We start from the raw sequence: 26341 nt of genomic DNA on the forward strand, positions 1-26341 counted from the left end.
TCATCTGCTTGAATGTTAGACTCCTAAAGGCAGGAAGCTTGTCTGCCTTGTTTGCTCCTGTTTTTCTACAAACCTAGAACAGCACATAATAGGGACTTCATAAATAAGGGTGAAATGAATTAAATGCATTTTCCCCCACCACGTTTAGATTAAAGACGAACACAGTGAACAGGGCCTAGCGGTCGGCATGGTCTGCCAGGGGACACGATCTAGCCCTTGCGTGATTTGGCCAGTGCTGCCTCAAGGCCAGCTTTTCTTGTCAGTTTGCGTTTATGCTCCCTGCTCCCTCACCCTCTTTGCAAAATTTGGGCTTAATGGGAGCCTGAAAGGGCTTGAAATCAAAACATTATCCATATGTTTCAATAACTTTTCCCCTTTGTTTGAATGGTACTAACATGACATGAGCAAGAAATATTATAATCAGATGTGATTGGCCAGTTACATGCCCTAAACTCAAAAATGAATACGGGCCAAAGTTTGGGAAGTTACTGAATTCTGTGTGTCTTTACTTAAAAAGGAACACAGCTTAAAACTCACCTGCTTTAACAATCACATTATCTTAATTAAATGTATTTTTATAACCCGAATTGTGTGTGAGCATGTTTGTGTATTTACATACACAGCTTATTTATTTAGTGTATTTCTGGAGCAGTGTTCAAAACTTTTTGTTCCTCATGTAAGTCACGAGTAAATATGTTTTTTGAATAGTTATTTGAGAGGGTGGGGGAGGGGCAGAGAGAGAGGGAGAGAGAGAATCCCAAGCAGGCTCTGTGCTGTCAGTGCAAAGCCCAGCACGGGGCTCGATCCCACAAACTAGGAGATTATGACCTGAGCTGAAATCGAGAGCCGGACACTCAACCGACAGCCACCCAGGCACCCCCGGCCATGAGTAAATATTTATATGTTCATATTTGAAGAAAGGGCTCGATATCTAACCGGCAAACTAAAATATAACAAAAGAGAAAAAAGTAAGTTCTTTTATATCTGACTGTTGGTCACCGTGTTCATGGAAATGTGTACTTCAGAGCTGTCTAATCACAGCCTTTTTTGGTAAAATGTGTCTTAACTTGTGCTGAACTGATACGTTTCATCTTCAAGGTCAGAAGTGATGCAAAGGGGAAGAAATTTGCTATTCCAGAAACACCGTATTATAACCTGGCTAAGAACTAGTGATTGGTCCTGACTAATGGACCTGACTAGTGGAGTCATTTTGTGGTTTGATGACTGATCTTGAAGCACACTTGCCTTCACTAGGGTCTTCAAGATCACCAGTGGTTTGCCTGAAAGGGACCAGACCTCTGCAAGTTGCTTCCATGCTTTTCTCCCTTCCTTTCGTTCCCCATCCCCCCTCCCTTTCTTTCTATCAATGCAGGCAGGAAAAATGTAGATAATTAGCAGATGGCAAAGTGGCAAAATGGGCAGGCAATCCACAGACCAAATCATCTGGATATATCTAATTGTTAGCCCATAACCTAAGCTTAACATAATTTGACCAATACATTCCATACATATCTCTTAAATGTTTTCTTGTACTCAATGTAAATATAAATTTCAAAATGCGTAACATCAAATTTTTCATATTGAGATGTACATAAAAAAAAAAAAAAACGAGGGGCGCCTGGGTGGCGCAGTCGGTTAAGCGTCCGACTTCAGCCAGGTCACGATCTCGCGGTCCGTGAGTTCGAGCCCCGCGTCAGGCTCTGGGCTGATGGCTCAGAGCCTGGAGCCTGTTTCCGATTCTGTGTCTCCCTCTCTCTCTCTGCCCCTCCCCCATTCATGCTCTGTCTCTCTCTGTCCCAAAAATAAATAAACATTGAAAAAAAAAATTAAAAAAAAAAAAAACGAAACTTTGTTTTCTGTAACAAAGAGTGGTAGACAAAAACTTGCCAGTTGAAGGTAACAGTTCCTCCGAGTCAAAGGTCTATGGGGTAAATATTCAATCAGTTCAAATGCTAATTAACGATCTAGATACTTCTGTCCTCTGGAGCCGCTCCCTTTGTCTCCCCTGCCCATGCCTACCCTAATCTTACCCTGCCGTGGGTGGATCACAGACCTGTACCCTGTATCCTGTTCCACTTCTTACTGATCTTTAAACATTTCAGTCAAATCAGCCTTCCAGACTTAGGGGTTGGGTTGCCTTAGGTTGGGTCGGGCGTTGCCTTGGGTTGAACCTTTCAAGTGATCATGGTGTGCCATCTGGTGGAAATTTAGTGTTTTTTCAGGCAGAGGCAAATGGTATTTCTCTGATCCATATATTCCCGGCTCTGTATCTATGTTTGACTTAGTCCCAAGGAGACTCTGATAGATTTTGCAAAAAACAAAGCCAGCCTAGGCCAGTCTCCATCCTGCCAGTATATCAACTCTACCAGCTCATTTCTTTCCCAAAAGAAATCTTTGCATTTGTAACCCTCCTAAGCTTTAAAAAACAAAAACAAAAACAAAAACAAAAACAAAAAACAAAACCTCAAGGCTAAACATGCATTCTATTTTATGAACAGGTGGCAAAGGAACATGTTATCCTTCCTTAAATCTGTCTTTTTCCCCCAAACAAGTGTGAGTTTCCACTAAAAAGAAAGCTTTACAGAGTTTTCACAAGTAGCATTTTCTTTTGGTGTGTAATATGCAGGGTGCTTAACCCTGCCATCTGAAACTACTACGTAGGGGTAGGGCTGTCTAATGTTTTATCCGTTTTTAGAGGATACTGATTTCGTAGACTCTCACTAATGGGAAGTTAATTTCCTTACTGAAACTAACACATTATTTCTGGATTGGTCAATAAGGCGTATACACTCTAGTGGGATTCAAGCATGACACGATGGTGCTTTATACTTTATTAGTTATATTTTCATGCAACGCCATTCAGTCAGTGAGGGATTCCTGGGGAATTATTTTTAATACTGTTTTTTTTGTTTTGTTTTGTTTGTGTGTTGTTTGTTTCTTTACCTCATTTCAGATTAGAGTCTCCCACACGGAGTCTAAGCATGGATGCCCCAAAGGGTGTTCATATTAAAGCTCATGCTGGGAAAATCGAGGCCCTTTCTCAAATGGATATCGTTTTCCAAAGTAGTGATGGAATGGTGAGTTCAGTGCGCCAGCTCCTGTTGTGTATTTCCTGGTGATCCTCACATCCATTAAGGTATCGTTAAATTTATGGCCGTCTGTAAACCGACCGAAAAGAAGGCAAGAGACGATCGTGCATTTCAAGAAGAGCCAAGAACGGTTAGAGTTATTCTGTACTGGATCCAGACAGTATTCTTTGCCTGGTATCTGTGCTGTCCAGTCTCTTGTTATTTTCATCTGGGAAAGAATACTGCAGATTTTCCGAGCCACTTCCTGTGGATGCGGCTTCTCTCAATATGGCGGTCACTGGGAGCTCCCCATAAATGACAGCCACCAGCGCGTATTGCCTAGAGCGCTATGCTTTCTCGCACCAAATTAAGTTTGCGTGCAAGTTAAATGTGAAAAATAAGAGCTTTAAAAGCCACAAGAAAGATGACATCTGGAACTTCAAGTCCGGGGATAAAACGTCACCGACACAAGCCAAAGTTCATAACAAAGCAGTAGAGCGCTTGCTACTCAATATTGATTGTCCTAGTACCAGATCAGTTCGCAGGTTACCTGTTTGAGTTCGGGGAAGTTAACAGGCCTCTCCGGACCTGGACCTGTCTTCTCATTTGTCAAGTAGGGAAAATGATACTTGCTTCACTAAGTCACAGACGATACCAATGTGATAATATGGGTGACAACATTTTTAAATTATGTCAATTTAATACTAACAGGAAGGGACAGTCGTAGCAAACGTAGACCATGAGAGGTGGCCCATGTGTGTGGACAGGACCTGTCCAACGGCAGCCTGCCAGGAGGATAGAACAGTCATCTGGTGAAGCCCCTTCAAGTTGTAACTTAAAACGTTATGGCGTCAGGAGCAGATAGATGCAAACATGAGAAGTCAAGAATTCTGGAACCTCATTACCACATCATAACGTGACTACGTACTTCAACTGTATGACCTTGACAAAATACATACCGATTTTAATTTTGAAATAATGTCACTTGTTTCCTTCAATGAGGTCATGTTTAGAATTGCATACAACCTGACTCATAATTGAGGTTGCTATCCCTTCTTACTGGGAGCTAGCTCCAAGTGAGGAGATGTCTGGCCTCCCACGAGATATATTCCCGTAAAGACCAACGAAGATGAGCAAGGAACTGGTATGCGGACTACTGAGTGACTAGGGTTTGCTAGAAGAGCAGGAAAAAAATAACTAGAAAAGAAACATCACCAAGTAACCACAAGAAAGGAGAGCAGACAGAACCCAAAGCACTGGACAATAGCATGAGTAGGTTCCACGTTTAAAAACAATACAGTACACATTTCCCTTCTTTTCCTCTGACCGTGTCCCAGACCACAAGGCAAAGCTTTGCTTCTAATACTGTTCCACCCACTACTTCACACAGGAGTGGCCAACTTCCCAAAAGAGAGTACAGACTGCATGCATCAGTTTATATATATATGATCGGAGTCCATGAGGGCACCCGGATGGCTCAGTCGGTTGAGCGTCCGACTCTTGGTTTCAGCTCAGGTCATGATCTCACGGTTATGAGTTCGAGCCCAGCACTGGGCCCTGCACTGCCAGTGATTGCCTGCACTGCTTGCGATTCTTGTCTCCCTCCCTTTATGGGCCTCCCCCCCCCCCCCACCCTCTCTCTCTCTCTCTCTCTCTCAAATTAAATAAACTTAAAATTTTTTTAAAGTTAAAAAAATAAGACTGGAGTTTGTAGATAAGAGTATGTAAATAAAGAAGAGTCCAGCCTTGTTTGCAAGGAAGAACATTCGGCCTGCCTGCGACACACCTTAATTCCTGCTAACAAGCGAGTGCCCTGGAGTGGGTGAGATTTGGCTACTCGGTGAGAGGGTTCTTCTTTCTTTGTTCCCAGAATTTCAAACCTCAACCAATGACCATTTGTTTACATTTCAGTTTCAACTAGAATAGGAGCAAAAACCCCAATAGCTTTTATTCACTTTCAGCTGGCGTTAATCTGTGTGTCTCCTGTTCTTCCACACCTACGAGAAGGCAGCACAGTTTCAAATATTTTAGAAACTAGGGAAATGGTTGGTGGCTAATTGGATGAATGTAATTGCTTCTTCTAGGAAAACAAAATCAACAGAAATCCCAACATTCACAGGTAAAAATTGTGAAGGGACGCCTGGTTGGCTCAGTGGGTTAAGCATCCGACTTTGGCTCAGGTCATGATCTCATGGCTTGTGAGTTCGAGCCCCGCATCTGGCTCTGTGCTGACAGCTCAGAACCTGGAGCCTGCTTCAGATTCTCTCTCTCTCTCTCTCTCTCTCTCTCTCTCTGTCTCTCTCTCCCAAAAAAAAATAAATATTAGGGGCGCCTGGGTGGCTCAGTTGGTTCAGCGTCTGACTTCGGCTCAGGTCATGATCTCCCAGTTTGTGGGTTCAAGCCCCACGTCAGGCTCCATGCTGACGGCTCAGAGCCTTGGAGCTGGCTTCGGATTCTGTGTCTCCCTCTCTTTCCGCCCCTCCCCTGCTCGTGCTTTGTCTCTCTCTCTCTCTCTCTCTCTCAAAAATAAACATTAAAAATTTTTTTAAAGAAAGAAAATCTGATCATATAATGATCACCTAAGACTTAAGTCCCGTGCCTCATTTCATTTTCTATGCGGAGAAAAAACTAATCTGTTTGGAGCATTTGGAGATTCGAGTTTCATGCTGTCCCGCTCATCCCACTGGACCACTTCATCTCTTGTTTTCTCCCAAACAGCTCGTGCTTGACGCTGAAACCGTGTGTTTACCCAAGTTGGTTCAGGGGACTCAGGGCTCTGCCGGCAGCTCACAAGAACTCTATGAAATCTGTGTGTGTCCAGATGGGAAGCTTTACCTGTCCGTGGCTGGCGCGGGTACGACGTGCCACGGAAGCAGTCACGTCTGCCTCTAAACCACCTGCATCTTCCACCGAACGCCTGCCTCGTGTCCGTGAGCTTTACGGTACCGACCTCAGGCCTTCACACTAAGCAACTTAACATCCTATAAAACCGAGATGGTGGATGGGAAGTCGGAGGACGGAAAAACGTGCCAACGGAAGTAGGATGCAACTATGCGCTCTCAGAATGGTGTCTACTTATGAGACACAGACGTCTAGCAACAGCAAACAAGGAAATGTTTGTTCCGCGACACTTATTTTCATCAGAACCGCTGCGACTTTTCCTTTTCTTTCTTGTAGATAATCTACAGTGAAAGATTGAATTGCTGTGTGGAATTAACTTAGGCTGTTCAGTTGTGAATATCTAATTCCCCACGGAAACAGCATTGGTCTAAATGCCCCCAAAGTTCAATGTGGTCCCATTGTATCACTGAAACCCACGCACTCATTTTAACGCACAGCGTGTCAGGTCTCACGAGAAAATCTTCAGGTTTTAAGGGGACTTAGGTGGATCTGATTGTCAACATGTAGTCAAGAGAATAAATTCTACAAAATCGATCATGTTTTCTTTATGCATAGTCAACAAGCAATAAACATCAACCTACATTTTCACAAACTTCAGTTTGTCTTTTATGTCCTCTAATCCTCTCTCCGGCATTCTGAGGTAGGTATCATTTTCCCCCAAGTTCCTGGTGATTAAAAAAAGGTTCAGGGGCGCCTGGGTGGCTCAGTCGGTTAGGCGTCCGACTTCGGCTCAGGTCATGATCTCACAGTCCGTGAGTTCAAGCCCCGCGTCGGGCTCTGTGCTGACAGCTCAGAGCCTGGAGCCTGTTTCCGATTCTGTGTCTCCCTCTCTCTCTGCCCCTCCCCCGTTCATGCTCTGTCTCTCTCTGTCTCAAAAATAAATAAACGTTAAAAAAAAAAAAAAAAAGTTCAGCTAGGACAAGTCAGAAGGTCATATGACAGCCGGTGAAACGAAACCGAAACGTGAGCCTACATGTCCACGGCTGTTCTCGCTTCAAAAAACTCTGGCATATTGTCTCATTCCATCCAAACACCAACTACACGGTAACTGTAAATGGGATGACATTCATTTGACAAGTGAAGTAACCAAAGTCCAAAAGGGGTTTTGTCGCCCACCAGGATCAGAGAGCCAGGAGGGGGTGGGACTCATAACTGCCCAGCCTGTGTATTTACTTCTGACACAACAGTAACGGACTGGCTGCTCCTTAGACTCTCTTCATTTTTGAAAATATGTTTAATACCAATGGGTTGCACATGCCACTGTAGAAATCAAACAGGACACACTGAGCCTGTGAAAACGGGCTAGCTTTGTGTGAATGAATCGCTCGCTCATTTTGTTAAATGCCGGTCGTCACAGAGTGGTGGCTTTTTGGTTTTTTAATGTTTTGTATAGTTTTGTTTCATTTTTGTGTTTTACCAGTTGCTGTAATTAGAATCTCCAAGTAGCACAAGACGTGGTAGGACCAACAGCATTGTAACTTCCTATTTATAGGATTTGTAACTATAAACACCAGTTCAGATTCATTTTCTGCAGTCTCAGAACGGAAAGCAGAAAAGGGAACCCTGTTTCTAATATGTTAACAAGGTGTTCATCTAACAGTGTAGCCCACTTACAACAAATCCTGGATTTTCAAATTGCTATGTGCGTAAAAACTGGAAAGTACGGGGGCGCCTGGGTGGCTCAGTCGGTTAAGCGTCCGACTTCGGCTCAGGTCACGATCTCACTCACGGTTTGTGAGTTCGAGCCCCGTGTCGGGCTCTGGGCTGATGGCTCAGAGCCTGGAGCCTGCTTCTGATTCTGTGTCTCCTCTCCCTCTCTCTCTGATCCTCCCCTGTTCATGCTCTGTCTCTCTCTGTCTCAAATAAACATTAAAAAAAAATAGAAAGTACGGAGTGAAAATTACATGTGTCCTGGTTAAGAGCAAACTTGACTAGGACCGCCTGGGTAGCTCAGTCGGTTGAGCATCCAACTGTTGATTTTGGCTTAGGTCGTGATCCCAGAGTCATGGGATCCAGCCCGGAGTCAGGCTCCACACTGAGCTGGATTCTCCTTCTCTTTCTGCCTCTTTCCCCCATTTGCTCGCCGTCTCTAAAAAACAAAAGAAAACAAAACAAAAACAAAAAACACAATCTCCAGTTTCGTAGGGGATGGGTGTTTTTAGATTTTAAATTGGTATTTCACCTTTTTCCATTTAGTTAAGTCCTGATTTTTTTAAGTTAATGTCTGCTTTCTTGTGACGACATTCCTACTGTCACGGTAAATAGTGTTGCCTTTGTTTTGTTTGCTCATATGCTCTCCTGCTCCCTGTTTGTGCAAAACAAATATCTTCAAGCTCGGTTGACATAAGGTCAAGAAAAAGAATCAAGGAGAAAGTATGGGGGACAGAACCCTTTGAATAAAAGACATAAATTAGGTGTTTTTTCGCTCTTTTGCTATCTGGAATCATCATGAAAGAAATTGGTATGGGTGGCTGCATTCTCCAGAGTGGTAAGGAATTTATCCTTGCTTAGAATCAAAGCTTTTAGATAGGCAGTGTTCTCAGATGTATTACACACACCTTTTTGAACACGTCAATGCAGTGTAATTTAAATTTTCATTAAAGGTGTAAGATCATGACGATGACCATCCCTAACGGACCTACCTGATGAGTTATGTGCACTGATACTCCTGTATACCAAGTGGTTGTATGTAGACCATCGAGTGTTGATATGTGACCTCAAAAACAGCCCCTCTTTTTCCATTTCCAAGCCAGCTGAGTGGACACGAGTCAGAGAGGTGAAGAGCAAAATGTTAGCTTTCATAGTAGAAACAATTTGATTTGCAGCAAGGTGGACTGGCCTCCCTAAGCCTTGACAGCTGTGTATCACAGGAAGCTCTCCCAAGCCGGGCAGGACTGTGGGCCCCTGCCTTCGGTAGCTGGCCATGCCCAGGCCAGACGGAGGCACCTGTTCCGAAGGCAGCCACATGCCAGCTAAGAGGAAGGGGTGAGCTGCACGTGCACGAGTCCTTCCGGCCCATCCACCCACCAGGTTCATCTCGGCTTTGGGGGTCAGCGAAAGAGAAGCTGCTCCTTTCAAGGCAGAGCCAGCCCCTCACACTAAGGCCGTTAGGCGGTGTGAGCTTTAGTTTTTTGCCCCTTCCTTCCCCAGAACGCTTCCTACTCAGTGGTAGCAGTTTGCCCTACGTTAGGTTCCACTTCAGACTTGCTGTGGTTTCAAAACCAAACGCTTGTTATCAGGTAGAACAGGTTGCTCAAAGGGCGGCGCTAAGTAAAAGTCCATTTTTTTCCGTGGAGACAGTGCAACTTCGATTTTGTCCTCTTAGATCCCAGCTTTGTGGTCAGAGTATATGAGGGTATTTCCGGAGCCGCTTACCAACCATGAGAGAAAGAATATGCATTTTAAACACATAACATTTTTAAATAAAATCTCATGCTGGCTTTAGCATACGAGTAGACTGGGCTCTCAGTGCAGACAATTCTCACTGGTCTGTGCAAACCGACAGCCAGGATGGAACGCGGGCCTTCACGCCTCCAACACCTGTCTTAACGCCTGTGCACAATGCTGAGGGGCTGTTGAATGAGTGAATGAATGAATGGCACTACTTTCAGCCATATCTGCTCAATGGAAAAAGCTTTGGAAGCCAAAGGGTGAGGACGGTCCACGGGCAGACTGTCTCGGCTTGAGCCCCGCCTGGGGGAGTTGGCCGCCTGTGGTGTCCCCCTGCCCTCTGGATTGCACGCTCGCCAGCCCCCACAATCACGGTCACTTCCCGGAAATAGAGGTCTTCACGTATATGCATCCGTGCACCTTCTGGTCCTGGGTTTTCAGGTAGAACCCTGCTTAATGCAGGACTAATTAAAACCTGTAATCGGTCGTTTCTCCCAGCACTACAAATTTTAACCTTGAGATCTGCAGCACATCTGTAGTAGGGAAGATGTCCATGGGCACTGACGGGAGAGAATCCCACACACCTATCAGACCCGTGAACCCCTCTTTATTAAAACGATTTGTACATTTTGCCAGCATCATCCTTGGGCTCTCAGCGTGCCGCCCCCCCCCCCCCCCCACTCTCCCCGCTGCCTTTGAAACTGGTCTGCAGGGGGTCTCCCTGAGTTCCCCGTGGACGCTGTGAACAGCTCAGCCTGCAGGGGGCGCTTCCCTCCCCACCTCCCCACCCCCCTACCCCCCCTTTGGCAGTGAAGAACCAGCCGGCTCCTTCCTGGACTGCAGCTGCAGCACACGCAGGCCCAGTTTCCATTTTCCAAAAGGAGGAAAAGCAAAATAGGGGGAAAGCATAAAATAAGAAAATACAAAAATTAGTTCACGTCAAAAATTCCCTAACCCTGAATTTCAAAGTCCAAAAAGCTCCAAAAATCTGAACACCTTGCAAATGCGTCTGCTGCAAACTACTGGTGGCAAGATCTGCCCTAACTTAAGGTGAGGTTATTTATCACGTCTGCGCGTTCAGCTTAGTGTGTCCATAGGTTTCCCGGCAGGAATTTAACGTGTTTAAGAGCGCTATCCAACCCTGATGGGAATGCTTGTATTAACTTTCTAAAATCTGATTTCTGAAATAGATTTGGATCCAAGGGTTTTATATAAGGGATTATGAACCTGGTTTTTTTTTTTTTAAATAAGTATAGAAAAAGAACCCCAACTAACCTCAACTAGCATAATGGCCAGACAAGGTTTTCTGTGTAAATTTCAGTATCAAAAAACAGTAAAATATGTTCCAAGTGCTAAGTGTGAGTTTCAAAGGAGCAAGCTCTTCTCAGGACAGTTCCAGACAGCTAGCGATCCAGAATTTGCTAAATCCCAGAACAGTAAACTCTTAGCTCTGGTCTACCTAGCCTTGAAGACCTGTGCCTCAGGTGTTAATGATGAACATTTTCTGTTAGGGCTCAAGTGTAAATTAGCCCCAGACATGCGGCCCTCTGCTGGGGCAAGGTCAATATCAATTCGGCCTCCACCTATGGAAGAACCGTATTTACTGGGTCTACTTCCAAAGATACATATGTATATATGTATATACACCCATACTGTATATGTCAGCTAATCATATTCCCTAAAAAGGAAAAATGAAGTCTTAACAAAACCAATGAGCACCTAATAAACTCAGTATATATCAAGTACTTTATATTCAATCATAAAAAAGAACCTACTAAAATGCTAATATAAAATGTAATAAAAGGGGCGCCTGGGTGGCACAGTCGGTTAAGCGTCCGACTTCAGCCAGGTCACGATCTCGCGGTCCGGGAGTTCGAGCCCCGCATCAGGCTCTGGGCTGATGGCTCAGAGCCTGGAGCCTGTTTCCCATTCTGTGTCTCCCTCTCTCTCTGCCCCTCCCCCGTTCATGCTCTGTCTCTCTCTGTCCCAAAAATAAACGTTGAAAAAAAAATGTAATAAAAAATTCTATCCTAAATATTTCCAATAAACATACATATATGCACATATCAAAAACTTTATATAGGAAGGTACTAAGTTTGCTTTTCAGGAAATACCACTTACAATAATTTCATATGTACATTTGCTTTATTAAAAGTATGGCACTTAATATAATAGCAGAAGTAATTACATAGCTTCACATCCAGAAGCAATACAATAGTGGAGGCACAAACATTCCTTATTACCAATAAAAGTAAAAAAGTTTTAATATGTTCCATAAGCCCTTAATTGCATAAAATATTATATTTAGCATCATTTACAGCCAGCACACTTATATAAACTAATAATTATCATTACCTCTCTTTTACATTCTGCCAAAGAAATATGCCGAAGTGAATACAATATAGGAGGACACTCAAGCATGAGAAAAATCAAATGTCAGTTCTGAATCATTCATGGGGAAAATGCAATAAACTGTCACAAGCTACTGGACATTGTCACAAGGATTTCACACTGATTTTTTAACGTCTTCAAAAGTAAAATCCAAGAAACTCCACTAAGTGCCATGTGGAAAGAAAAGCTTTGTTTTAACTGCAGCACCTTTAGACAACAAAAGATTGCATCCTGTTCAGTCACACTATATAAATTATGATATTTGTGGAAAATATGTACAAACAGAAAGCGAATGTTCTAACAGTTGACAAATGTCGTTTTGGTACGCAGTTCTTGGACGCGATATTAACATCTGGTGATGAGAACTGCCGCCGTTTTGAGTTTTCCAAACATCATCTTCATGAGATAAGGAGCCTGTAAACATAAGGTGTAAAAAACCACTTAAAAGAAAGATGTAAAGTGCACTCAGTGCACCCTAAGGAGTACTATGTGCATACTCTTAATCAAGTAATATTCAGGATTAAAATACTGTACCATTTTTTAAATGTACTATTTACGATGTAAAATTGCAACAAATTCATAATCAGATCCAGCTGATAATGATGCATCCAAAGGAGGAACTAATTAAAGAAACGATCAGCTCCAAAGACTTGATTCCCCTTGTTTGTTGAAACCAGTGATATGTCCAGTGTTTCATAAGCTCCTTCAAAAATACCGCGTTAAAAACATAAAAGATACCTCCATCCTGATCACGGACACACACAGACTCGCATCGAACAAACCGCTAAGCTTTGGTTACATAAAGTGCAGTTCAATAACGTGCCATCCTAGCCATTCAAACACATCTAGCAATTCTGCAGCTTACCATCTTCAAAATAATTTTCTTTTAAAGTCGGCTAAGGTCCTCTGTTGATATGCATGTTAACAACAACTCCAAAGTTCTTCCCAGACAACCTGCAATGTGCTTTACCATTCTTAAATAACTAACTGGCAATGAAGCCTAAGGACGTACAGCATTCATATTTGTGCTACAACACAGTCAAGGTCTGGCTCTGCTTTTTTTTTTTCCTTTAAATACCTCACACCTTCTGTTGTATAAAATTTTCAAGTTTTATGATGATACAGGCGGTACATTCCATCACCCTCATAGCAACCTCAGAAGTGAACCTGTCGTTTGGGATCTGTGGGAAAGGAAGCAGATCAGGGTATCTTGTTTTTAAACTGTCTACGCCATAGGCCTCCAGCGTGTGGACATCATTCGTCAGTCCTTCAAGCTGCTGACTGTACTCCTCTATTTTCTGTGCGAGTGCGGTGGGCTTTACGTCTTTATCGGACTTCCCTCTCACAGCGTAGTCAGCGGCGATCAAAGCTAACTTGGTAGAGAGGTGACATTTGAAGCACACCCATTCATTGGCGTTTTTATGAAGGTCATTCCTGGCTGCTGAAAAATTTGCTCTGGCCTGTCTTAACCATCTACGCGCTTCAACCGGATTGCCAACTGACTTGAAAGTGGGAGGGACAAAGAACCTCTGAGAGTAAGTCTGTCCAGCTGAAGGTGTGCTTTTTTCCTTATTTTGTTGTTGCCTTTCAGATTTATGGCTCGTTGCTTCTTGATTCCATGAGGTATAAAATCTTTGAAACGAGTACTTGTCTGACTGAAATCGGGATGCTGAGGTTGAAAATGTTCGCCTTGAGGCTCTGTCTGCATTTTGATCTAGAAAAGTCTGCTTCTCTAGCCTGTTGATTTCGTTCTGCAAATGTTTAAAAACTTCATTAGCAATGTCATGATTCTCTGGATTTTTGTCAGGGTGCCATTTCAAATACAACCGCCTAATAATCTTTTTCCTTTCCGATTCTGGAAGCTTCCAAGCTTGCTCCACCACTGATGTCACTTCTTTTAAAATTTCTGGTAAAGAATTCACCTTGAGCTTTTTGGGGGACGGATGCTTCGAGGATGAGGTCTTTTGGCTCTCTCTGCCGGAGAAAAGAGGAGGAATGGTTCGTAGACCAGGGGCTAGGAACTCGGTAGGGCTGGTCGGTGTAGAAGGGGCACTGTCTCTGCTTTGAGAGCTTTCCTCGGGCCTTGAAAACTTATAGAGATCGAGAGAGCTAACTATTTTATATTCACTGTAACCAATATCAATCTGATAGATCTTTCCCAGAAAACTAGAATTATCAGCATCTTCTCTTTCAACTTCTTGTACGATAATTGCATACGTATACGTTGGCTGGTACGATCCATAGATATCACCACCTTCAGCATCAACAAGGTACCCAACGTATTCTCCCGGGTAAAAAACATTCATTGGATCCATAAGCAGAGTATAATGGATTTCAGCAGGTATTGGAGTGCCGGGCATCGGAAGTTCAAGTTTCGATGGTTCAGAAGAGTCGTATTTTACTCCTAAACTGTCAAGTTTCTCACTGATCCTGTAAATATCATTGCAACCTAGCATAGCAATTAAATACGAAGTGTCAGAGATCAGATTGTCCGTCGCAGACTTCAGCGTCATTGCCAATGCTAACAGGAAGTTAATGTCCTTGCTGTCTGAATGCTGTATGTATAGCAGAATGACCGCGTTGCCAAATCTCTTCAAAAAAGCGAAAGTTTCACTTCTGCTGTGAGGAATAGGGTTAAAACCTTTAACTCTCAGTGTGGTTTGAAGCTTTTCAAAACAGGACACTTTCAATCCTTCTCTTAGGGCTTTGCAAAGTCTTATGGCTTTTTCTTCATTGGCCAGGAAAGCATTATCATTTTCATGCTTCATAATTCTAATCAGTCCTGTGATGAACTGTTCCGAAGACAAGAGTAGCTGCAATCTTCCCTGAAGAGAACACAATGCTCCAAACTGACAAACTTTGGGAGTCTCCTCGTCTAGCTGTTCTTCAAGTATACTGCTCAGTAAACGAGGTCTAAGTTTTTGAGGAAAGAGCATTATCAATTTAGTGTGAAAGCCGTGGTCCTTCCCTAGGTAGCACTGGCTAAGGTCAACCAACATCTGCACGCCGATATTCCCCTGGATTCTACTTTTGTAATGTGGCGCGTCATCAAACACTAAGATGCTCGACTTCACCAGTCTGCCATCCTGGCTTGGAAGGTACAGCGCGAGGTCTCGGACGTTCTCGAGATCACTCCTCACCTTGACCGAATCATTTTGCAGACTCTTGAACAAGCCGGAAACTACTCTCTTAACCGTGCGCATTTCATTAGGATCTAACTGTTTTCCTTCAGAATTTTTGAATATGCGGCTCAACACTTCAACATACTGCTTGGTTGAAATAATATCTTCAGTACCTAGGTGTTTGAACAACTGGTGAAACGTGCCAAGCTCTAAAGGCAGCTTGTACAAGTAAGGTTTAAAATCGGATTCGTATTCTAGATTTATCACTACCTCCTCAGGCTTCAGGAGTTTCCAACCATCTTCCACCATTACAAAAGCAACACCCCGCAGCTGAAACCGAAACTCCCTTTTTTCTGCACTGAGAAATTCATATATGCTCCTTAAGACCTTTGCTCTAGTTTTTACCATCTCTTCATCCAATGTTGTTATGTTGCATATGTTTCTGCAGTTATTAATGACCTTATCAAGAGGAGGATCCAGGTTAACATTAAGCATACTTAAAACTTGTTCGAGCTGTTCCTGCGGACCAAGGTCACTACCTTCTTGTTCTCTGATGCTCAAGGGTGTGGCCTTCTCTGGAAGAATAGGGCAGGATGTCCATAAGAGCTGGAGCACATCACACTGCTTGAATTTGGGGTTTACTTGTGCCCCATTGAACTTTATGAGAGGAAGCGTTCCATTGACCTCTTGATATTGAGGATGAAACCTAATGAACTCTGCAGGGGCCCGCTCGGGACACAAGAACGGTATTAGAGAAAGTTCTTTCAGAAAATTGCCAGATAACAAATCCATTCGTTCTTGGAATATGTGATGGAGAAGGATATCAACTGTATTTTGCAGTGTTTCCTTAGACCAGTTTTCTGTATTAGCTCTCACGCTGATTTCCTTAGCAAACTGCAGCAACTGTTGCTGAGATAGGATGTACTTTAGTCCAATGTTTCTCAAGAATTCCACCCAGGAGGTCATAAACGTGGCTTGATTTTTGGGCTTTATAAGCTGTTCCAATTTTTTAAAGAAGTCCTTAGGAATAAACAATTTTTCGGGAAGCATAACTTCAAAAACTCGCACCGTTCTATCATAAAAATGTTTCGCTTGCTTTAGTCGACTGTTCGCATCGTGGATTATCAGTAAACTTTCCAGTTTTTCAAAAAGTTGTTCCTTGATCTCTGACAGTTCCTCAATACTTGACAGCCTATTCTTAAGATAGATCAGGTGCTCCAATTTTGCATCGTAAGAGAGATTTTCAATTTTGGGTAAGAGGTGCTTCAAATATACCTCAAGATCATCTACAGGTACACAGCCAAGCAACTCATAGAGTTCTTTTAGGTGTATTTTTTCTTCAAGAAATGCGGATGACGACGACTGTGTCCATTTTTCCACTTCAGCTGAAGGAATACTTTTTGTGAGTACATAGCACGTTCCAAATTTTGCGATGCTCATGTAGCGACCACTGATGGATTTGTAGCATGGAAGTGACTTTAAAATTTTTATGTCGTCTTGGGACATCAAGTGACTAAGATTGCAGTTGAAATACATCAGAAGTGCTTCAAAGTCATTTTCTACTAATTTTTCGGTTCTAAAGGTTGATGTTTGAACCATATAATGTACGGCCTTTAAAATGCTTGTGGGGCTCTCTATGTTTGCAGTGTGACGGGACAACAGAGGAACAAGGGCACTGTCTTTGGAGCAGATTTTGTTCAAAGCAAGCTGGATACAGCCAGCTTTCATGAGCGCGTGAAAGACTTTATCGCTCTGGGCGTTTGGAAAAACTGCAATGTGCATGAGACTCAGAGGAAGCAGAACATCACCTTCAGGGACTACAAGCTGGTTGGCTGAAACGGTGAACTTTGTTCCTGGAAGCAATGCCCAGTCTTTTAGGGTATCGACAACAATGTCAAATGTTGGTTGTGTTTCTTCTTGATCTTCTTTCACGTTTACAGCCTCGCTGATAAAATGCCACGCGTTCTTCAGCCAAGACTCACTCGCAAAATTGTCCTTCCACTTGGTACAGTTTTTGGTCTTATACTCACGAGGCAACACAGAGGATAACAAATCAGCGAAGCTGGAGATGTCAAACACTTTTGCAACCTTACAGTTCAATAAAATATTACTGTATTTCAAATATAACGTATTCATGAACAAGTCTTTGCGGGATGGAATCAACTCATGGTACGTTGTTAGAAACTTGGGTCGTTTTGCGTCAAAAGTCTGCAAAACACTGTCCAGTGTAATGAGAAGGGGCAGTCCCTCCACTTCAATCTCATTTTCTTCTGCGTCCTTGAAACAATAATCCACTAAAAGTTTCAAACTATGAAAAAGCTTTAGGTTAGTCTGCTGGAGACGACAAGGCAGCTTCCCAACGTGGCAATTAGTGTCAGGAGAAGAAAAGGTCATTAAAAAAGATCTAACATCAGCAGGGGTGACGTAACTAACAGGGATATCCGCATCTATAAGGCAGTGGTACAGATTGGCAGTTTCATCACAGTTATAAACCAAGTTGAAACCGATTTCTAAAAGGAGGTGTTTCAGTCTATAGACATTCTCTGCCACCGTCTTGCGGGTCGTGATGTTATAATCTGCATTCTTCAGGTGTTGCAATTCATCCTGCAGTAAGTTGTCAAAAAAGGGTCTGGTTTTATTTGAAGTAGACATATTAATCCAAGTAATTATAACCGCAGAGTGTAAATCCGAGCCATCGATATTTGGAGCCCGTACAACAGGTAAAAGGCGTTTCATGTCTTCGTGAATGCAGCTGTAAAGTGCTTTCACTAGACAATATAAATCTGGTTGTAGGTCAAGCCTGTTAACTGGGAAAAACGATAAAAACTTCTTTAAAGTATCCTTCACCACATGAATCGGTGTGTTCTGCAAAACCGACAGTGTTGGGTCAGAACCAGGGAAATAGCGCTTTTTTAGCTGGATTAGCAATTCAACATATGCAGGAGCTATTAATGCTGTCATTAAACTGTTATTCCAGTCACTGCGAACACCAACTCCATTATCGTCCCGCCACAGATTTCTTCTGGCTGAATCTAGAGCAAAATGGCCGTTCACGTGGAACGGCAATCCCGTCTCTAAAGAGAGGGGCAAGAAACAGAAGGCCCTGTGGGGTTTTTTGTAGTTGTGAGTAATGCAGGCAGCTACTCCGCCACGTGGAAAGAGAGTAATATCTTGGTTCTTGTGAGCCGATATAACGCTCTTAGACACTTTTTCCATACTTGAAAAACCCGACCTATTACAAATTAGCCACGTAGTAAGATTTCCTTCGGAGTCTTCAGTATCCATAGTATAGGTTATCTGTTGGACTGGTATGTCTTTGAGCTGTCTCTTTTTCGTAACACTATCGATTACAGATGCGTGAAACTGTTTCCTTTTCAGTCTGTCCCCGTCGGTGATTTTGCCCTTTACAGAATACAGCACATTCAGGGCTCCAGTACCTTTGTCTATTTCACAAATAGAAATCTTTTCCATGTGATTAAGAAACATTAAAAGTTCTGCCCCATCTGACCGCAATTTGTCCAAAAGGTTCTGGACCATTCTGTCTGATGACGGAACTGAAGAAATTTCCGAAACTTTTGCCATTTCTGCGTTACGAAGAGGAAATCTAAACATTGTGCAATTATCCAATTTAAAGTGGGTTCCCAAGTAAAGATCCAGGACATCTGAGAACTGTGTCCTAAAATCTGCATCCAAATCTCTAAACATGCGTCCAGGACTAACGGATGTGGCTCCTGGTGCGTATCTGGCATGAGGATCAAAGATACACAGGATGTCGTTGCCAGAAATGAAAGAAGGGCAGTCGGTAATATGATACACAGAATTGAATCCTATTCCGTACTGCCCAGTTTTACAGGGATTTCCTTCTTTGGTGCCTTTTCCAAGGTTCTGAATTCCCCTGACGTCATCCTCTGTGAAAGGTTGGTTGTTGTACACACAGAGCGCGGGCCCTTGCAGGGGGGCCCACTTATCATCAAATATTCTGTCAACTGGATGCTGTCTAGGATCAAACACAAAACAGATTTCTGTGGCCTTTGCATCATCGGCATTCTGAAGAAGTTCTTTCAACATTTCCTTTTCTGAAGGATAGGCATTAAGGATACTCTTGATTCTGCTGGTCAGCTTCTCTTTCTGCCCAAATTCCGTGCCAAGTGTCGTGAAACAGATGTTGGAGGCGTACCTCTCCAAGGCTTTGTGTCGCTTTGGGACCGCTCCTAGTTTCACAGCTACTTCCCTGGGTATATCAGCATGACAGTATTTCACGGTGGTGTCCTTAACTTTTATCCAGGGACAATCGTTGTAGCATAAAGATTTAGCAGGGAGAAGCTTAAGATTAGTATCTGGCAGTAATATTTTGCCATAATTTTTCTCACAAAATTCTTGTTTCTTTTCTCTAATGAGACTCCATATTCCTTCACTAATTATTCGCCGGCAAAGCTGGAAATTCTCTTCTGTTATTTGCTTTGTTCCTTTCTCCTGATCAACAGATTCCAAAACAAGGGCAAAGTCCTCAACAGTAAATGACTGCCGCACGCCCACACTTTCGAAAAGCTCACGGAAATTGTTTTTGTATTTATTAGGCAGCTGATAAAGGTAGGGTGCTGCCTCGAAATTCAAGTGAAAAGACACTTTTTCTGAGTCAACATATGCATTCTCAACTAGAATGAAGCTAAAGGGCTTTAGCTTTTCAACAATTGACATCTTGGTGACCTCATTTTGCATCATTGCATCATGAAGGTATTTGTAGCAAGCATTGGTGATGTTCTCCTGGTACAATGTTATCCCATCGTCAACTGACTTTGCAACTTCTTTCAGCTGGTTCACAACCAGATCAACTGTCGGCTTCCTCAGTAATCCCAAAAACTCCTTAACAGCCAGTGACACCGAACCACACCCCCTGAAGGAATGTGAGTTTTCATTTAGAATTGGTTGCAGGAGACAAACTATATCTTGGTGCTCAGCCGTGTAAAGATCAGTTGCTGCAAACATGGTTTCGGGCTTAAAACTGTTACCTTTCCAGTCCAAAGAAAATCCTGCCGGCTTTGTCAGAAATGGAAGGAAGGGGATTGTTTGATATTTTGCAGCAAAATCCTTTGCCCTAGGATCCCTGATTTTCAGCTTTTCATCAATGAGACTTAACAGGATGCTACTTCTCAGACAAGCAGCAGCGTGATCGCTTTTATTAATTTCAGCCACTGACTGTGCACGTTCTAGCATGTCGTCCCACAGAATGTCATCTTTGGCCATACCTAACTGAACCAGCTTAATCAGAATAATAGGATTAAGATAATCCTGAGTGGAGCCATAAGGAAAGCGTCCATCTTTAGTATCAAACAACTTGGCGACGCGTCCTTCAGGGTGGATTAGCCTTGATGGCAAAACCAGAGGATGCCCCTGCAAAGAGCAAGGGATACATGGGGTAACACGAAGAATTCCTGAGAACTCATCAATTTTCTCATTTAGAACAAAGTTCATTAAAGGATCTCTGAGCTCTGCTTCGATTTCTTGGATATTTGGGAAAAACACTTCAGAAAAAAACTGCTTCTCTGAAAAGGTATTTTCAAGCAGTATCTGTTTGCAGCCAGCTTCTTCAAATCCTGCTTTTACTGAAGAAGGAAGTTCAACAGCACAGAGGTTCCTTGACCCGGTCTTCTTGAGGTATTTCAAAAATATCTTGAAGGCTGCTGGGCCAACATCTTTTCTTTTAAGTATAGAGTCATCCAGAAATCTCACGTTCTTCATGGAAACCCACGTAGATCCGTCAGAGAAGACTTTGGTCAGTTCTTTCCCTTTTCCATGAGCTATATCTTCATAAAATCCTTGGCAAATGACAGAAAAATCATCATGGACTAATTCAGGATCGGGCCACACCGAGTAGTAAGTATAATCCATTAGCTCCCCATTAATAGCCAGGTCGCGTAGGACGCTGAGGGCCTCCAAGTAAGCCCGCACAATAACATGCCTCATGAAGGTGGCATTCCATCGTCCTTTCGTGTCTGTCTTCCAGATTTCTTTTCTGTTTGAAGTAACAGCAAAACACCCATTGATGTGAACCGGCAATCCTGTTTTTATTCGTAAGGGTAAATAGCAAAACACTTCTCCCACGTGTGGCTTCACAGCCCACTTCTGGTCCTGGATTTCGGACAGCAGAACCCCCACGGCCCCACAGGGAACCAGCCCTAGTCTTCGCCCACTTTCATTCAGGGAAAACTTTAGAGCCTCTCCTGTGTCCATGCAGGTGCATATCAACCATGTGGTGCACTCTACTGTTTTTTGAGGCAACTCATCTGACGGCTTTTTCGACTGGCCAGACTTAGCCATCTCAAAGAGAGCCGTTAGGTCATCCTCTGGACCTCTGAAAAGCGGTGACTGCAGATCAGCAATCCTCCTGAACACATGGTGAAATTCTTCAACTGTGACCTGAAGAATGCAAGACGACTTGGGGGCATCGGCAGGAAGCTTTTTATTACTGCTGCTGCAACTCTTCATGAGCCTAGAAGCTTCTTTTAAAACACTTAAGACAGGGGCACTCACTGCTTTGGAAGAGCAGGGGCTTTTCTTAATGATCACCGTATCTTGCGCCAAGCTGGGATTGCTCTCCTCGATTTTCAAGTACTTCAAATACATGGAGTTCACACTCTGAGTGAAAATGATAAGCCTGTGACCACAGAGACTAAATTCATCCACAAGAGAGTAAATATCTGCCGTATTGTAGCAGGTACTACTAACTTCACTCACTTTGGCTTCCTGTTGCGTTCTAAAGGACAGTCGGAAAAGAGTTCCATCGTAGCTGTAAGGGGCTTCTACGGTCAGAGGTAACCGACAGCCAAATACATCTATAAACGGTTTGAACTGATTGGGAAATTTCCGAAGTCTTTTCTGCTGTTTACTCCAATTAATCTTGATCCCAGGATTAGATTTGTCTTTAATGTGCTTACTGATGTGGTTTATGTTCGGATCGAACATTATCATGAATTCTCGACTCATAATGATGGGAATGTCGGTGATATGGTACACGGAATTAAATCCCAGACCAAATTTTCCAACTTTGTCAACCTCTTCCCTCTTTAAAGATTCTCCTAACCTAGTTATGTTCACAAAATCTGAATCGGAGAATTGAGAATTATTGAATGACCACAGAGCAGGTCCGTGGCAAGCCGCCATCCCCGGGTCTAGAAGATTCTCTCGAATGTCCATATTTCTTCGCATATCAATCATGAAACTGCATTCTGTTGCATTTGCGTCATCGGCATTTTGGAGCAGTTCTTTAAAAATATCTGACACTGATGGGTATTCTTCCAGAATATTTTTAATTCTTACAGTAAGCGGTTCTCTCTGACCTGACTGCTCAAATCCCATGTTCTCAGGATTGATCAGTCTTGTGCTGAGGCATGGAACTTTCAACCATTCTGCAGTCTTCATGGGTATGTCCTCGTGTACCAGAATGATTGGCTCCACCGAATCTTCCAGTAGATCATTGAGGTCATCAACTTTGATGTCACAGTAACAGCATTCATGAATTGGCTTCATGACAAGTTTAGAAGGGTTTTTGCTGTGATGTATAGGAACTGGTGTGTTGGGACTGGCTGGAATCTGATTGCTATACAGCCACCTGATGATATTCAACATAAGATGGAGATTTTGCTTGCTTTCCTGATCGCTGAGATCTTGGTCACTTTTGAGATATACCTTCTGAATGACTACGGAAATATGATCCGACGTCAACTCCTCTATCGAACCACAGACCTTAAACAGTTGGTGGAATTTTGCCATGGTTTTAGGCACACCGTGCAAATAGGGCTGAAGATCAAGATCATGGAATGGTTTTATCACAGCCTGGGCGAGGGGACAAAATTTCTTGCCAGTCCAAACCCACGGAAATCTTAAGGCCCTGAAAGCATCCTTCCCTTCATTTAAATGATCATGCATGAAGCCATAAATTTCCAGCAAAATATGTTGAAACTGATAGTAGTCCTCATCACTAAAGGTTTTCGAAGTATACCAATCAACAACAATTTTAAAGTGTTTTAAGACCGCACTGATGCTAGGTTCTGTGAAGATGCCCAAAGCTTTTTCCAAGTTCACATGGACGCTCTCAACAAGAGGAAGTGACGAGCCAACCAGGATTGCATGGGCTACATCACACATGTCTGGTGGGGCACAAAGGTCGCAGACATCTCCCTTCCAGACTAACGAGCCTGGATAGTTTGGTGGCCTTTCCTTGCAAGCCGGGACCCATTTTATTTTCTTCAGGGTCATCTTTCCTTCAGATGACTGCAACAGCGTATGATTCTTGTTTAAAACAAGTAAGAGTGTTTTGGCTTTCTTTACAAGAACCTCCTGATTTGGACAAGAACTGACCTGTAAGGCTTCGATTTTTTTTGCCACTTGCACAACATCAGCTTCTTCGAGGCTGGCTTCGTTTTTTAAACCAATCTGTCTTAAAGAGTGCAGGATATCTGGTGAGGTAAAAGCTGCGGGTGGGAAACAGGTTTCTTCTTCACTATAAAAGAGATCCTTTAGTACTTCTAGATCAGGATCAAAGAGTTCGCCGGCTGACACCATCCGATCCTGCGAAATCTGAATGAATTTTAATGGCCTTAACCAATCCAGCACATTCGGATTCTCGTTTTTAAGGGAGGACAGATTCTCAAGGGTCCATAACATAAGGCGTGTCAACTCATCATGTGAATAAAATTCATTTTCAATATCTTTTAAGATGAGCTTGAAGCAACTGGTGGTCTTTAACTTCTCTATCTTCAACATGTTTGCCAAGCGAATGGTAGCTTCGTCACTGCTGTCTATGACTGAGAGAGAGAGTCGCAGATCTGGTGGAAGCTTGGCGGTATGGTGCAAGACCTTACAGCCTTTTAGTTTTGTATATGAGGAAATGCCCTGACCAGACAAGTGGTTAATCCGCTTGAATATTGGCAACTCCTGAATTATTCTTTTCTCTTTTTCACTGCTATCAGTTAAGGTAGCTAAAAACTTCCTCAGGGCATCTTTGTGCGTGGGAAGTAGCGAAGCTATCTGATTACACAATTTCTGCAGCGGCATCTTCTCCATTATCTGCAGCACAGCACTTGGTAATGGCGAGTGAATGTATTTTTTAACAAGCGGATGCTGTATGGAGGCATCTAATTTCTTAAGGACAATCCCTCCAAGTTTTTGTACGATATCTGCTAAAAATTCAGGAAGCTGTGCTTCGGATTCATCATCTAAAATGACTAACGATGGAGTCCTGAGTCTAATGAGCTCCACGCACGCCTGACCATCTTCTAGCGTAGTTCTGGGGATAAGTGGCATCTCATCAAATAGAGTCAAATCCTCTGAAAAATGTATATAGAGATTCTTCCAAACCATTTTAAGCCAAGAAACAGATGGGTGATTTTTGTCTTCATCAGATGGATACCACTGAACAATCAACTCTCGGCCAGGCCAGAATGTATTCATTACTTCTTTGATAAGACGTGCAAATCGTTCTGGATTTAGAAGCTGCAGCTGGGTACACGGTCTTCCTGTAAATCATACACAGAGATGTTATAAATACATACAACCCTACTCTAACTTGTCTAGCCTTCTAGTCTTACAGATTACGTAGTACTACGAAGCCATTTTTAGAAGGTTTAAGGACACTGTAAAAATGTGAACATTCAGCCTAACTGGGCTAAAATAAGTTTTAAGTAACGACAGAGAATCTGCATATGCACTTGTATTTATGGGAGAAGTGATTCTCTTTGGAGAGTGCTTATTTTAAATCAATCCATAAAATGCATTTACATGCATTTTTAGAATGATCCTGTACGTTTCTACAAATAGAATCAACACAGAAAATAACTTTCAGTGGTTATCTGTCCACCAAAAAAAGCATCAAAGAAAATGTGGGAAAAGCTTAAACAGGTACCATTCTACTCAAGGCTAAGTAATTTATAAGGAAACGCAATACAAATTTCCTTTCTTCGTGTTTCCAGGAGCTGCGCAGGATGAAGGGAGGGGCATGATAATGGGGTCCCAGATGCAAGTGACCAGCACTCTCTGAAGCTGAGGCCGTGAGGAGTCTTCCACAGTTTCCTTCCACGTACTAACTGGATGCCTAAGGTAGGTGTCACTCAGTCTTGTGGGGCCCTGAATCCTCTCATCCGGAGAGAGGACGTGGATGAGGTTCTAGGTCCCAAGACTGCTCCGTTCACATGCCCGAGTATAGACCACATTCACAACTTTTCCCGGCAGCTTTTACCTCTCTACTTCTTACTGACTACGGTGGGCTCTTTGGAGCCCTGGGATTTTGTGGAAATGCTTCGGGGAGAAACAAGTGGGGCAGCCAGGTGCTGCTGGGCAGGTGGGACTGTCCCCAGCCAAGTGGCTCTACTTCCAGGTGGTTTATAAATAAGACTCTAAGATTTTCGTCTCGGGGAAAAGACTGTTGCTGATTTTTTAACCACCGGTCCAGAAAATAACATTCGGGCTTGCCACGGCTTGTGTACTTAGTGCACAAGCATTTGCACCAAGTGCATTTAGTGCCTCAGAGTAGTTATAACACCAATGGGAAAAAAATGTTTACATAATACTGTGTACCTATAGGTATGTGTCAGCAAATAAATAAATAAATAAATGGCATTTCAAATTCAATCTTCTGGAAACCTAACAATTTTCTTCCAACGTACATACAATTTCTAGACTCTAAAAGGGTAATTTTGGGGAAAAAATGATAAAAAAAAAAAAAAAGTTTCAAGCCCCTTGAAACTCTGGTTTATCACTATTTTTTAACCAAGAAAGGACACCCTTACCTCACAGTCTTACACCTCAGGAAGATGACTTTACCTTCTACCAAGAAAAGGATCCCTCATGTTACAAGGAGACATTTTAAAACGACTGCCACAGAAATTGAAGCCAGGGCACAGTTTTGCAACCTTTGGGAGATGTCAATACCCAAACGCTGAACACTCTCAGTTTCTACATTGTGTCATTTAGGGTAAGTCACGTAGCTACACTTAAGAAATCCTAAGAGCTCATCAGCAATTGGACCAGTATAGCCTCCTTGACCTATGTGCCCCATTAAAATAGACTTTGTATAATTAAGTTTTAACAACAATGTTCTTAAAAAAAATGTTTACTGAATTGAGTTAATAGACTACCCAAGGCAAGGATATGATTTTGCAAGGGTACAAAAAAGAGTTAGAAATTAAAATTCAGAACACTTTGAAACAAAACATTAAATATGCACCACACTGTTCTATGTTAATAGGGGCCACATGACGTGCATTTTGTAGATACTCCCATCGAGTATCCTTGCGCGCAACCGGCAACTTATAAACATATACCCACCTTCAGGAAAACAATCTAATATTAACATATAAGTAAAATGCCAATAAAGCACCCACACCACATATAACATGCAACTAACACACCAGTCATGCTCAACTGAAAAAACGTACGAGAAAATAAAGGAGAGAGAAAATGAAGTTAAGACAC

At 42.8% G+C, this 26341-nt stretch overlaps 2 protein-coding genes across 8 annotated transcripts in view; one reads left to right on the top strand and one right to left on the bottom strand.

The window, feature by feature from the left end:
- Window positions 1-6561, top strand: part of SGCG (sarcoglycan gamma) — a 104137-nt gene extending 97576 nt beyond the window's left edge. For 2 of the 3 annotated variants that reach the window (XM_040448019.1, XM_040448021.1), the window contains exons 7-8: window positions 2954-3077; window positions 5787-6561. In XM_040448019.1, coding sequence (XP_040303953.1) covers window positions 2954-3077; window positions 5787-5960 — 298 coding nt within the window. In that variant the 3' untranslated portion in view covers window positions 5961-6561. The remainder of the gene's footprint in view (window positions 1-2953; window positions 3078-5786) is intronic. The other variant, XM_040448020.1, reaches the window with a different exon arrangement.
- Window positions 6562-11485: 4924 nt separating this feature from the next.
- SACS (sacsin molecular chaperone) overlaps window positions 11486-26341 on the bottom strand; it is an 86764-nt gene continuing 71908 nt past the window's right edge. For all 5 annotated transcript variants that reach the window (XM_040448026.1, XM_040448023.1, XM_040448024.1 and 2 more), the window contains one exon: window positions 11486-24387. In XM_040448026.1, the coding sequence (XP_040303960.1) occupies window positions 12830-24387 (11558 nt within the window). In that variant the 3' untranslated portion in view covers window positions 11486-12829. The remainder of the gene's footprint in view (window positions 24388-26341) is intronic.

The sequence above is a fragment of the Herpailurus yagouaroundi genome, unplaced genomic scaffold, assembly GCF_014898765.1.
Source record: "Herpailurus yagouaroundi ecotype Mexico unplaced genomic scaffold, PumYag 197, whole genome shotgun sequence".
NCBI classification, from domain to species: Eukaryota; Metazoa; Chordata; class Mammalia; order Carnivora; family Felidae; genus Herpailurus; species Herpailurus yagouaroundi.